The sequence below is a fragment of the Xenopus laevis genome, chromosome 3L (assembly GCF_017654675.1).
Source record: "Xenopus laevis strain J_2021 chromosome 3L, Xenopus_laevis_v10.1, whole genome shotgun sequence".
NCBI classification, from domain to species: Eukaryota; Metazoa; Chordata; class Amphibia; order Anura; family Pipidae; genus Xenopus; species Xenopus laevis.
Genome location: NC_054375.1, coordinates 130,186,218 through 130,198,298, shown reverse-complemented (window position 1 = coordinate 130,198,298; position 12,081 = coordinate 130,186,218). Strand labels below are relative to the sequence as shown.

At 36.8% G+C, this 12,081-nt stretch overlaps 1 protein-coding gene across 1 annotated transcript; it reads left to right on the top strand.

Moving 5' to 3' along the window:
- The first annotated feature begins 1,958 nt into the window (after positions 1–1,958).
- LOC108710617 (gastrokine-1) lies at positions 1,959–6,659 on the top strand. Its single transcript, XM_018251732.2, has 6 exons — positions 1,959–2,015; positions 2,995–3,048; positions 3,647–3,784; positions 3,974–4,084; positions 4,300–4,438; positions 6,261–6,659. The coding sequence occupies exons 1-6, from the start codon at positions 2,004–2,006 to the stop codon at positions 6,350–6,352; spliced, it is 546 nt and encodes a 181-aa protein (XP_018107221.1). The 5' UTR covers positions 1,959–2,003; the 3' UTR covers positions 6,353–6,659.
- Positions 6,660–12,081: the final 5,422 nt, after the last annotated feature.

Here is a 12,081-nt window from a genome sequence, read left to right as displayed (position 1 = left end):
TATATGTACCAGTTTGATAAGATTCTTTAATATGCCACTAAAAATTGATAAAAAATATCTGCTGCTTAAATATTCATTTTGGGGGTAAAGTTTTAAAAAGTTCCGTCGCCATGCCTTACCATTTCTAAAAATGCAGCTGTGATGTTAACTGCCGGTTTGTGCCTCCCAGCACAGTAGAACACAGACTAGATACCCGCTTCCACAAAAAGCTCTTGTATGCTGCCAGTCTTTTGCCTCTAGGTGCTCCGTCCCCTGTTCCTTTCCTAGTTTTAACCTTATCCTTCTGGACTATTTTACTGAATTAAAAGTTATGTTTTAACCTTCCTATATGAGCTTTCGGATTGACTAGATGGGAAGGTGCAGTTTTATGGGTCTTCCTTACAAGTTATCATTAATATATTGGACCCTGCACACCATACTGTTTTCTCTAATTGAATGATGGTCCTCCCGATCTGTCAGTCAAATGTATTTAAATCATTTGACTTCAAGTGGGGGAGATTGTATCTGTGTATAAAAAAAAAAAAAAGAAAGAAAGCAGGGTAATCTGTCCTCATAGACTTGTATTAGTGGCTGCTGATTGGCCAAAGTTTACCTGCAGAGGCGCGAAAACTGTGAAGTTATAAATAGAGGCACGCGTCTGGAGTTAGCTCAGGCGCAGGCAAGCTGGGCAGAGGATTTGTTCCCGCCCGCCCACCCACCCTGTTTATTTCAGATTAATAAATCTACTATATAAAAAAAATATAAATAAGAAAAAAAAATTATTGTCGCAGCGGGAGAATATGGAGATTTGTTTTATTGGGGGCTCTTGGCTAGTATATATGGCTGAGCCAACTTATAATTTTTGGCAGCCTATGTTTGTTTTATGTGCAAGGCTGGCCAGGTGAAATTAAGGTAATATTCATTTCTGGAAATGTTTGAACATTTTGTGTTAATAAACGCTGCGGCCATTCTCCATCATATACTGCATTTTTTCTTGAGTCTTTATTTTACAGTTATGTGTTATAGTAAATATATAAAATGATAGCATGGTTCTGGATATTAATGCTACATATGCCTCCCATGTGCTTTCTACATAGAAAATATCAGTAGCATTTAGTGATACGGGTGAATAGCTAAAACCTTGAATCCCACTTGAAGCACAGAGGCTCCGCACACAAACTGAAGAGAGATTTCGCAAAGCAGATTTTTTTAATTGGTTGACTATCACCCAATGAAATCTGAGATCATTTTGTGAATCCCTGTAAATAGATACACAGTTGAAACAGTAAATAATTATAATTGCAAATTGTTTTGTGAATCAGCAAAGTTTGTAGAATTTCTGGAATGTAGAAACTTGCCAAATCAGACGCATCCTGGACCCCTATTGATTTTTACTTATTCCCATGAAGGTGATGCAAGGAAGAGACTGATATGTGATAAAAAATACATTTCACAGATTGTCACAGGCTCGGGAAATAACAGTCTATGCAGGAGATCCCCCTGCAAATAAATGGATATCATAACCAATCTATTTGTTATAACAGGCACATACATTGTGTTGATTTGACAAATAGGTTTATTGCTTTTAACATATCTTGAAATTCTAAAAGCATAAATCATACATTAATAATAAAATTAGATAACATATTTGTGGGATCAGTTTAGCCAAGCACAGCTATAGAGCGATTTCTTTACTTTCTGGGCCGTTCCTCCCAAACATCATTAATGATTCTTCACTTCTCTGTAATCAAACCTTGACTGTGTTTGTGTGCACTTTCCACCCAAGTGCTGTTTACATTTCGTTCCCTACACAATTCCTACTGGAATGAGAAAAATTGAGTGAAGAGTCATGAAATTGGGAACAATAAACCAATCCTGTTTTGCAAATATGTAGCATACAGTAGCAGAATATTTCTTATCTCGGGGCACTGTGTTCTTATCTTATGGCTGGAACATATAAATAAGCGAAGCAAGATGCCATAACCCAGATTCCTCCAGCTCCTCTTGGTTTAATATCAGCAAGTATGGCTGCAATGGTAAGTAGTTTGCATTTTAACCTTCGCTCATGGAGTTCTAGATATACAGTAAATGTGCCAACCCGAGAGAAATAATTAAAGAAATAATGGGGAGGGACCCAAATATGTTTTTCAAAAACTGCCAGTATTGCTCCCAACATTTCTGTGAGTAACAATGATTCTTAAGGCCTAATTGAATCACTTGATGTAATGTTGTAGCACATACTCTTTCATGCTAGGGGTAAGTGACAGTCTATTTATAATGTAATTAATTACTTGATGTTGACAAGAAGGTCAATAGATGAACCTTGGGCTCCTCTGCATAAGGTCTTTGAAATAAAAATGCATGTAGTCCTCTTTGGATCCTTACAGCTACTGTTTTTGTTTTGTCAGAACACCCAACCTCACTACAGCATTGCCTAAAATAGGAGACGAATGATAGGATTTTTCTGGATGGGCTCCTTGAACCTCTTCTGGGGTCTGGAGGACTATACCCTACAGCAGTGATCCCCAACCAGTAGCTCGCGAGCAACATGTTGCTCTCCAACTACTTGAATGTTGCTCTCTGTGTCCTCAGAGCAGATGCTTATTTTTGAATTTAATTGCATAAAAACTAAGTATAGTACCAAGTAGAGCCTCTTGTAGGCTTCCAGTCCACATAGGGGCAACCAAATGGCCAATCACAGCCCTTATTTGGCACCCCATGGGACTATTTTATGCTTGTGTTGCTCTCCATCTCTTCTTACATTTGAATGTGGCTCACGAGTAAAAAAAGGTTGGGGACCCCTGCCCTACAGCATCTACATATAGTTTATTGTATTATGCAGGTGGCACACAAGTGTTATTTAGAAGATTTCTTTCTTCTGCCTAGTATAGAGAATAGTTATACCTTACTGCATTTTATGTTTATAAATAATGCACATACCCTGTATAAACAAATCTCGCCGGATATATTAAATTAACTATATGTTGTAAAAAAAAAATCCCTTTTTTCTTATAGATCCTGCTTGTGGCTTTTTTGGGATTTTTTGTTAATACTCTGCGTGCAGATGAGGTAAGAGGTTATCAATTTACTTTTGACCCTTTCAGAACCAGAAATTTTAATATCAAATATATTATGATTTCAACTAAGCATTAAATATATTCATTGCTAGGTTTTAATATTCCAGAAAGACTTTTAGTTTCCAGCCCTGACCTCAGAAGCCACCAGCTTTTATTCTTCTAATTTTTCTGTAGAAATATTGGGCCATACATAATAAAATTTTGGGGCCAAAAATCTAGAGTAATATTATTTGTTTGTACACATATGCATTAGTTTTGAGTACAAAAACTTGAGTCTAAAAGAAACAAAAGTAACCTTGAGTCCACATTTTGTATACTCAACACAAACAAAGGAGAAAATCAGCCCAAAACTATTTCCAAAATTCTTTATAAAGGCCAAAATTGCAATGTCACACTAAAATAGTATTAATGCAGAACATATGCATGTATATTTTAGCCAGTGGGTTAGTCAGCATCATGTTGACTTTTTTTCACTAACAAAACACTTGGCCAAATAAATGTACAGTATGTGAGGCTAGCTTTTTCTGTTGTAATATATGGAAAAATCAAGCTAAGGAACAGATTTCTAATTGCAGATCTTATTGTTGCAGGCTTATCAGTACAATGACAAAGGATGCAATGGGGAGACTGTGTATCACACTGTCAATATCAATAAGGAGGTCAATATTGTAGTGTTCAATATTTACTCAGGAAAGCAGACGTCTAATGCAGTCTTTGATTATAGGCAGGTAAGTGCTTTCTTAAAAAGTCTCCAAAGCAAATGAACATATCAGTGTGACATGGTGCAAAATGTCAACAATAATAGAGTTTCTGAGTATATCCGGAATGAAAAAACAAAATTTCTGCCTTGTAGATTTTAATAGAATTTGACTTTTCTCGAAAATTATTTGTCAGTGATAATAATTTTATTTTCCTAGAATATAATTGCCTACCACATGCCATACAGAGGGATCTGCATTATTGCACACATGGATATTGCAAACTTTCCGGGTCTTGGCATCTTTGAGAGGTTCATCCAAACCCACAGGGTAAGAATTTGCTTTCATGCATAGCTACTGATTCAGCAACTGTTTGGCTGAATAGATATAAATACATTTATACATGGCATTTACATTTTTAGTAGAAAAGGCATTAACATAAGGAAAAACATTCTTATACAATTTTAAATCCTTCAGGTCATTCGTTAATCAACTCATATTAATCCTAACTGCAAAAATTATGCTCTTGTTTCATTTGCCTACAGGAGAGAAAGGAGGATATATCCAGACTGCTCAAACACTATGAAGTCACCAACCAGCAGGTTACAAACCTCTCCCAGTTTGGAAGTGCAGTTCAAGGGCTATGCTGGGGAATTCCCACATATTGGGCTCGTGAAGACCCCAGTAAGTACCTATGGATTAATAATTCAATTTGATTTCAAATCTTAATCTCTGGGATGGGCCCTCACAGATGTAGTGGAGATACGGTGTTGCAAAACTTTAACTCTCAGGTTGATTATATCAATTGGGCACCAGTGGTTCTTGATGCTAACTCTTTATTTATGTAGAAACGTAACCTTCAGGACGATAGTTAAATTTACCTTAAAGGATAGTTATATATGACAGTAATTATTCACAAACAGAACTCCCAAAGCATTTACCCATCAGTAATCAATGTTTGGATTGAGTCTATTTGGAAGTATACAACCTCAAGTACAGGCCCTCCAAGTGGAACCTAGGAAGGAGTACGTTTACCCCTAGGTCTGACACTTGAGTTTCTGCTCTGCGGGTGGCACATCCAGGACTGATAATCACTTAAATATCCTTGTTGGAGCTTTAGGCTGCTTACTAGTTACCTTCATCCTATCTCGCACTCCTGGAGAGAGCTATTACAGAACTATTCTCAAACTATTTGTACCTACTGGGCATACCTGCAGGTTCTGACTTTCATCCACCTCTTGCACAGGTGGAATCCAAAATGGCTTCTACTTTCGATGACTAGAACAATGACATCTCCTGGCCAGTTACTGAAGTGCTAAGAACATACTTTAACCCAGGATAGGGACACTACATCCCCATTGAGCTGTAATTTAGGACCCATTTACCTAAAACATAGGGAACTGCCTGAATAAAGGGTAACTAAATCTTCAGTCCACTACATGAGAATCAGCACACAGTAACCCTTCCACAGACTCCAAATTCACTCTTGCTCACTCAAAAATTGTATACTGTAACAAGTTAAACTCTAAACAGATATGGGACCTGTTATACCATATGCTCGGGACCTGGGGTTTTCCGGAAAATGTATTTTTCCGTAATTTGGATCTTCATACCTCAATTCTACTAGAAAATCATATAAACATTAAATAAACCCAATAGGCTGGTTTTTCTTCCAATAAGGATTATTTATAACTTAGTTTGGATAACGGACAAGGTACTGTTTTATTATTACAGAGACAAAGATGGATTATTTGGATAAAATGCAGTCTATGGGAGATGGCCTTTCTGTAATTTGGATCAGTCTGGATTACAGATTTCCAGATAGCAGATCCCATACCTGTACTACAATTACATAGTAACTGGTACAACCTACCCCAAGGGGCTATGCTTTCACTTCACAGGACCTTCCATGGTAGTTTTTGTATACAGTACATTGTATTTATTTTCATTCTAATTTTAGTTAATTCTTCTTCTGACTTCCAACTTTCAAATGGGGGGGTCACTGACCCCATCTAACAACAAATGCTCTGCAATGCTATGTGATTATTGTTATTGCTACTTTGTATTATTTATCATTCTATTCTCTCCTATTCATATTCCAGTCTCTTTTTCAAATCAAAGCACGGTTGCTAGCGTAATTTGGACCCTAGCAATCAGATTGCTGAAATTGCAAACTGGAGAGCTGCTAAATAAAAAGCCAAATAACTAAAAAAAAAACCACAAATAATAAAAAATTAAAACCACCTGCAAATTGTCTCAGACTATCAATCTATGCATCATACTAAAAGGTGAACAACCTCTTCAAAATACTTCAATCCTATTGCCAGCAGAATTTCTGTTAAATATCAAATGATCAATATTGTCTGATTTGTAACTATTGGGATCCTATAGTCAATAATACAAATATCACAAACCTTTTTCCCATTCATTTCTATGCTTCTGTATGTTTTCCTGATACAATGTCCCATGTCAATGCACCATAATTCCAGTATGTTGTTTCTTTCAGAGCCAAGAAGGGTGTTTGGAGCTGAAGGCTGTGCTGGAATTAAATTCCTCTTCATACATGTTGGCCTGTGTGCAGGATTCCATCTCTTCTAATACATTATACAGGACCTGCATTCATAGAATCACAATTGGAGCTACATTTGTCTTGTTTAATTTACACCACAAATTAATAAAATAGTCAATACATTGTAAGCTTTTGTCCTATTCATTTAGCTGCTAAACCGTATACAGTAGAACTATTAAAGTAATAATTCTTGCTTTTATGAATAAAGGCAACATCAGAAGAACCCAAGCATTGTGGGAAAGAATAAGCAAAGCTATGAATGGTTTCTTTTCTTTGAGACATTGCTTTGTTGGCCTATTGAATTACAAAACAATAAACATTCTGCTTTACTTCTCATTCATCCTCGCATTCACTTGATGGCTCCCATATGGAATGAATGACGTGTAGACAGCATTTGCTTTGGGTGATTTTTTGCACACATTAAGAAAATATTACCATCGTAGTCATTTCCTTTGTGTACATGACTAATTAGGTGCCATGTTAGTTCTGTCGTCAAGATGTCCATTACCATTACCGATTTGTTTAGTGTTTATACAGTATATACAAACCTATTGTTTGCTATAAATGTGAGGTCTGAGCAATCTATATAATATCAGTGCACTGAATGATCTGCCTTACTTTCATAATAGCGATTTGTCTCATCTCTAGTGAACTAGCACAGAAACAATAAAGAACTTGTACACTGGGAATTGATGAAATCATATAAAAAAAATATGGATTCCCACAAGAAAAAGTGATTATAAAAATTATAAAGGAACTTTACTAGGACATAGGGAGCCAAATGCTTACTCGTAGGCTTTTATAATCACTTGTTGGAACACTTTTTATTGGGGTAGCCATATCTTTGGTATTTTGCACTTCAGCTGGGGCTATTTGTACCCCAAACATTTTTCCCTCTTACTACTTAAAGGGCATGTAAAGGCAAAAAAATAAAATCCAATTTTTACTTTCTTTAATGAAAAAGAAACCTATCTCCAATATACTTTAATTAAAAAATGTGTACTGTTTTTATAAGAAACCTGACTGTATGCGGTGAAATTCTCCCTTCATTTACTGCTGTGGATAGGAATTGTCAGATGGTCCCTAACTGCTGAGCAGGGAAACAATCATACTTATGAACAGCAGGGGGAGCCCCCGCCTTACTTCCCAGCCATGCAGAACTCAAGCAGCTTTGTTTATGATGATCCCTAAGCAGCCCAGACCACACTGAGCATGTGCACAGTCTTAGTCTTGCAAAGATGGTGACCCCCTGTAGCCAACTTTGAAAGCATAAATTATTTGTTTGAATAGGCTTGTGGTGCAGTAAGTTCATGTTTATATTTAGTATACAAAATACAGCATTTCTAGCCTTATTCTATTTTAGACTTTACATGCCGTTTAATTACTATTTGTAACTTCAACAACCCATTCCTGGACTATTTGAATAGCTCTACAAGCTTATAATCAATGAAATTATCAACATTTAGGGGTAGATTCACTAAAGGACCAAGTGGCTATCGCTAGCGACAATTCACCAGCACTGCCACCCGCAGGGACATCGCCGATTCTCTAACAGGTGCAGGCGGCAATTCGCTAGCGAAAGAGACCGTTGCTAGTGTTCGTTCACACTCTATCGCCATGCGACTTTTCACTCTGGCGAAAGGTTGTTACTTAGCAAATTCGGTAAAGTGCGGATTTTACTAAATGTTACCTTTTTCGCCAGAGTTGACTTCGCCACCTCAGACCAGGCGAAGTTCTTAAAAGAAGCTGGATCTTCCTCAATCTTCTGTCACTTACATCATACCCTGTGAGCCGAAAATGCATTAAAGTTCCAAAAACGCTGGTGAATTTTCCTTTTTTGAAGCGGAATTGCCTCCAAAAGTCCTAACTTATTTTTTTGGGTAACCGGTTTTCTCCAGACATTTCATATCATATGGAACATTCATTTTACAGTGGGCTCATGTGTAGGGCATTATATTAACTCTCTTGTCTTTATTAAGTTTCCCTGGACATAAGTAGGTAACTTCAAGCATATGCAGCAACATTTATAATAAAGACCTCCATACAACTTTACCCTATACCTGCCCTATGCAAATTGACCTAAACACAAGTTCACTAGCAAATTTCCGCTAGGCACAAACTAATGCTAGCGCATCTGCTCTAAGAAATGCTTGCACTGCCGAAGTAACGCTAACAAAAAGTCACCAGCGCTCGGCACCCTGGATGAAAGTCTGTGTATTAGTGAATTGGTGTAGTTGTAGCATATTTGCACCTGACTAACTGGTGTGAGCTGTGCAAAGCTGATGCTGGTGAAAATTCGCCCATTAGTGAATTTACCCCTTACTCTTGCTCCCATTCTTGTCTTGAATTTTAGCATCTTAAAACTATATAGTCAATATGAGCTTACAGGATTTTTAGAAGGGTCCCATGGAGTTGATGGGAACTTTGAAGCTCTAAATCCTTCATAAGTGTTTACTGGTACATTGTTTTCTTGCTTAGTTTAAGAGGATGAATGTTTTAATGCAATGTTGTCTGCTCCCCTCTTTTCACCATACAGTCATGAGGTCACATGTTAACTTCAGTAGTGAATACTGTAGGTCCAAGAATGGAGGCAAACCTATTCTCTAGTGCACTGCTGTCTAGAGTTTCCGTTAAGTGAGTCAGTAATCCCACACAATACATCATGGGAAATGTGAAAATAAAGATGTGATAGATATGTAGAAGCCTGTGGAAACTTTGTGTGGTCTGGGGGTTATTAAATGTCCCTGAAGAGCTGCATTTGGCCCCAGTTGAGCAGCCCTCTAGTTGATATAAGTATTATTCTCAATGACATCAACTGTACAATGTAGCAGAAACTAAGAAAAAGGGGAAAAAAACTATATGATGACTATTATAAAAATGCTACTTGTGTGAATACTTATATGTATACCTATAAGATGAAGATCATTTTTGGTCATCCTCTTTTCGGTAAATATGGCGGATATTATAGGCACTATATACATGACCTATTCTTTTTATGGTTTGGGTCAAAGAATGAGCTCCTATGCTTTAGGAAAGAACTCAATACCATAAGCAGCACCATATGTTTTACCCTAAATTACAATTGGGAGATTTTTTGGATGTCACAGTGTATAAGCAGGATGTTCAATTACATACCAACATTTAAAAAAAAAAAAAAACACAGACACAAATATTTTATTACACTTTCAGAATAACCAGCCAAAACATCTTTTAAAATCACTGCCCAAATCCCAAATGTTACGGATTACAAGCTATGTGTTGGAAAGGAATAAAATCACTTGCGGACATGGCAAATTGTTTTTTGACAGGTACTGTTTTATTATTACAGAGAAAAAGGAAATCATTTTAAAAATTTGGATTATTTGATTATAATGGAGTCGGTAGAAAAAGAGCTTCCTGTAATTTGGAGATTTCTGGATAACAGATCCCATGCCTGTACCATTATTTTAGGGTGAGGGTAGATAATTCACTTTCAACTTATTACACTCAGGGGCAGATTTATCAAGGGTCGAATTTAGAGTGCATGGGAGTTTTTTAAACTCCCGTAAACTCCCATGAACTCGAAATTCGACCAAAATTTAAAAAACTGCAATTTTATTAAAAAAAATAGAATTTTTCAAACTTGGGTGAATGGGATCAATCCGCAAATTTGAATTGAATTCAGTTTTCAGGAAGGCTGCAAACCACTCCAAATTGATCCCAGGAAGTCCTTCATAGGCTAAAACAGCAATTTGCCAGGTTTAAGGTGGTGAATAGTCAAATTTAATTTCTTAAAGTGCCAGGACATGATACATTTTGAAAATCAAATTAATTTTTTTTTTAAAAAAACTCTAATCAAATTTTAACTATTCCCTATTCAAATTTCACACAAAAAAACTCGAAAATTCAAATTTCAAAATTCTAATTTGAAATTTGAATTTTAACTTCGACCCTTGATAAATCTGCCCCTCAATGTTGTAGTGTTCAAGCTGTATTATAACCCTTTTTAGTCAGGTGCTAGACAGTTATCATGGAAAAAATAACAAATGCATTGAATCGCTGCTGATGACATCATATTATTGTCCTTGGGAAGACCCCACAGAATGAGATTTTTGATGTCTTATACATGTCCACCTTTCCAATCATTCTGTCAACATAAAAAAATCCACATAGAAGTTGCAGGGAATTACCAGATAAGGGATCTTAGCATCAGTTTTCCAAAAGAGGAGACCTAAGAAGCTTTATATCATGTCCCCAAGGGGCACTCACACAACAAATACAATGTGCAAGAACTTGGCAATTTTCTTGAGCTCCCAGCAATTGTTATGAGGACAAAGGGTCCCTTCTTTCAGTGCTCTAGAGAAGCTTCAATTTTAAATGTTCTCAATCTATCTAACAATATACCGTGGCAGCATGTGTTTCCTCTATTATTCATGGCACTACCCAACCCACTAACTATGAGAGGCAAACATGTTTCAGAGAATCTTCGATAGGAAGATTAATAGGATCAAGAGCTAACATAAACAATAGATACTGTTTTAAGCACAATGTGGGCTCACCCACTATGTGTGCGTAATTTCTATTAATGAATAAAGCTTTAAGAATAACACGATTTTCAGTGTGTTCTGTGCACAGGCCTTAGAAAAGGGATACACCTTGATAAGGACAGAGATTAGGCAAAGTCAACAGAAAATCCACATGAGAACATTCTAAATTGCTGTATAATTATCAGCAAGGTACCTTGCACTTTGCTACAAATTATTTTCCATCAGAAAACCTTTATATGAAGGGATTAAGTTGGGTTTGCAAAGTATTGTACTGTATAGTGTTAATAAAGTATTCTTTATGTGTATTCTAGAGAATGCAAGTATTGGCAGATGTTTGAAGACATGCATTGTGGGGTGATTGGCCAAGATCTAAGGCTCCTAGCAGCACTATACAGAGTATTGGATGATTATCCAATACTCCTATTATCCTTTATCCTCCTAATAAAATGAGGATTTTAAAAAAACAAACCAAAAATCCCATAGTGCCTGAAGATAAGCAGGTTGCCCAGCCACTTGTTTATATAAATTAGACTACTAATTAAAACATCCCCCTAGTTGAGTAAGACTTAATATGACCAAAAGTATGTGGACACTAGTGATGGGCCAGACATGAATTTGGGGCAAATTTCCACATTTTGCTGAAAGCAAATTAATTTGGAGCGCCAATTCACAAGCAGAAAATTCAACGTGTCCAAAAAAAAATATTCAGACGCTCATTGTCTGAAGCTATTAGCCTCCCCCACGCTTCCCACTGAGCTGCGCCCTGGAGATGAGAAAGAGCGATCCCAGATAAAAAAATAGCAGGAGGGCCGGTGAGCCCACAGAGATAATAACAATCTATGGAATAAGGACTCAGCACTTAACTGCAGGCAAAGACGAAGTCAGGAACAGGCCGGGTCATACACAGGTAATTCAGGAATCAAGCGTCAAAACCAGGGGAAAATCAGAAAGCATAGTCAGGAGCAAGCCGAAGTCGTAACCAGAAGTTTCTCAGAAGATTTTCAGAAGTTTTTAGAAGTTTTCAGAAATAACAAACGCTCAGGGGCAGATTTATCAAGGGTCGAATTTCGAGGTACAAAAAACCTCGAAATTCGACCACCAAATTGAAAAACTTCAAATTTGAATATCGAATTCAAAGTTTTTTCACCGAATTTGGCAATCCTACGATCAAATAAAAATAGTTCAATCGAACGATTAAATCGTTCGAAACAAACGATTCAAACTATTTTATC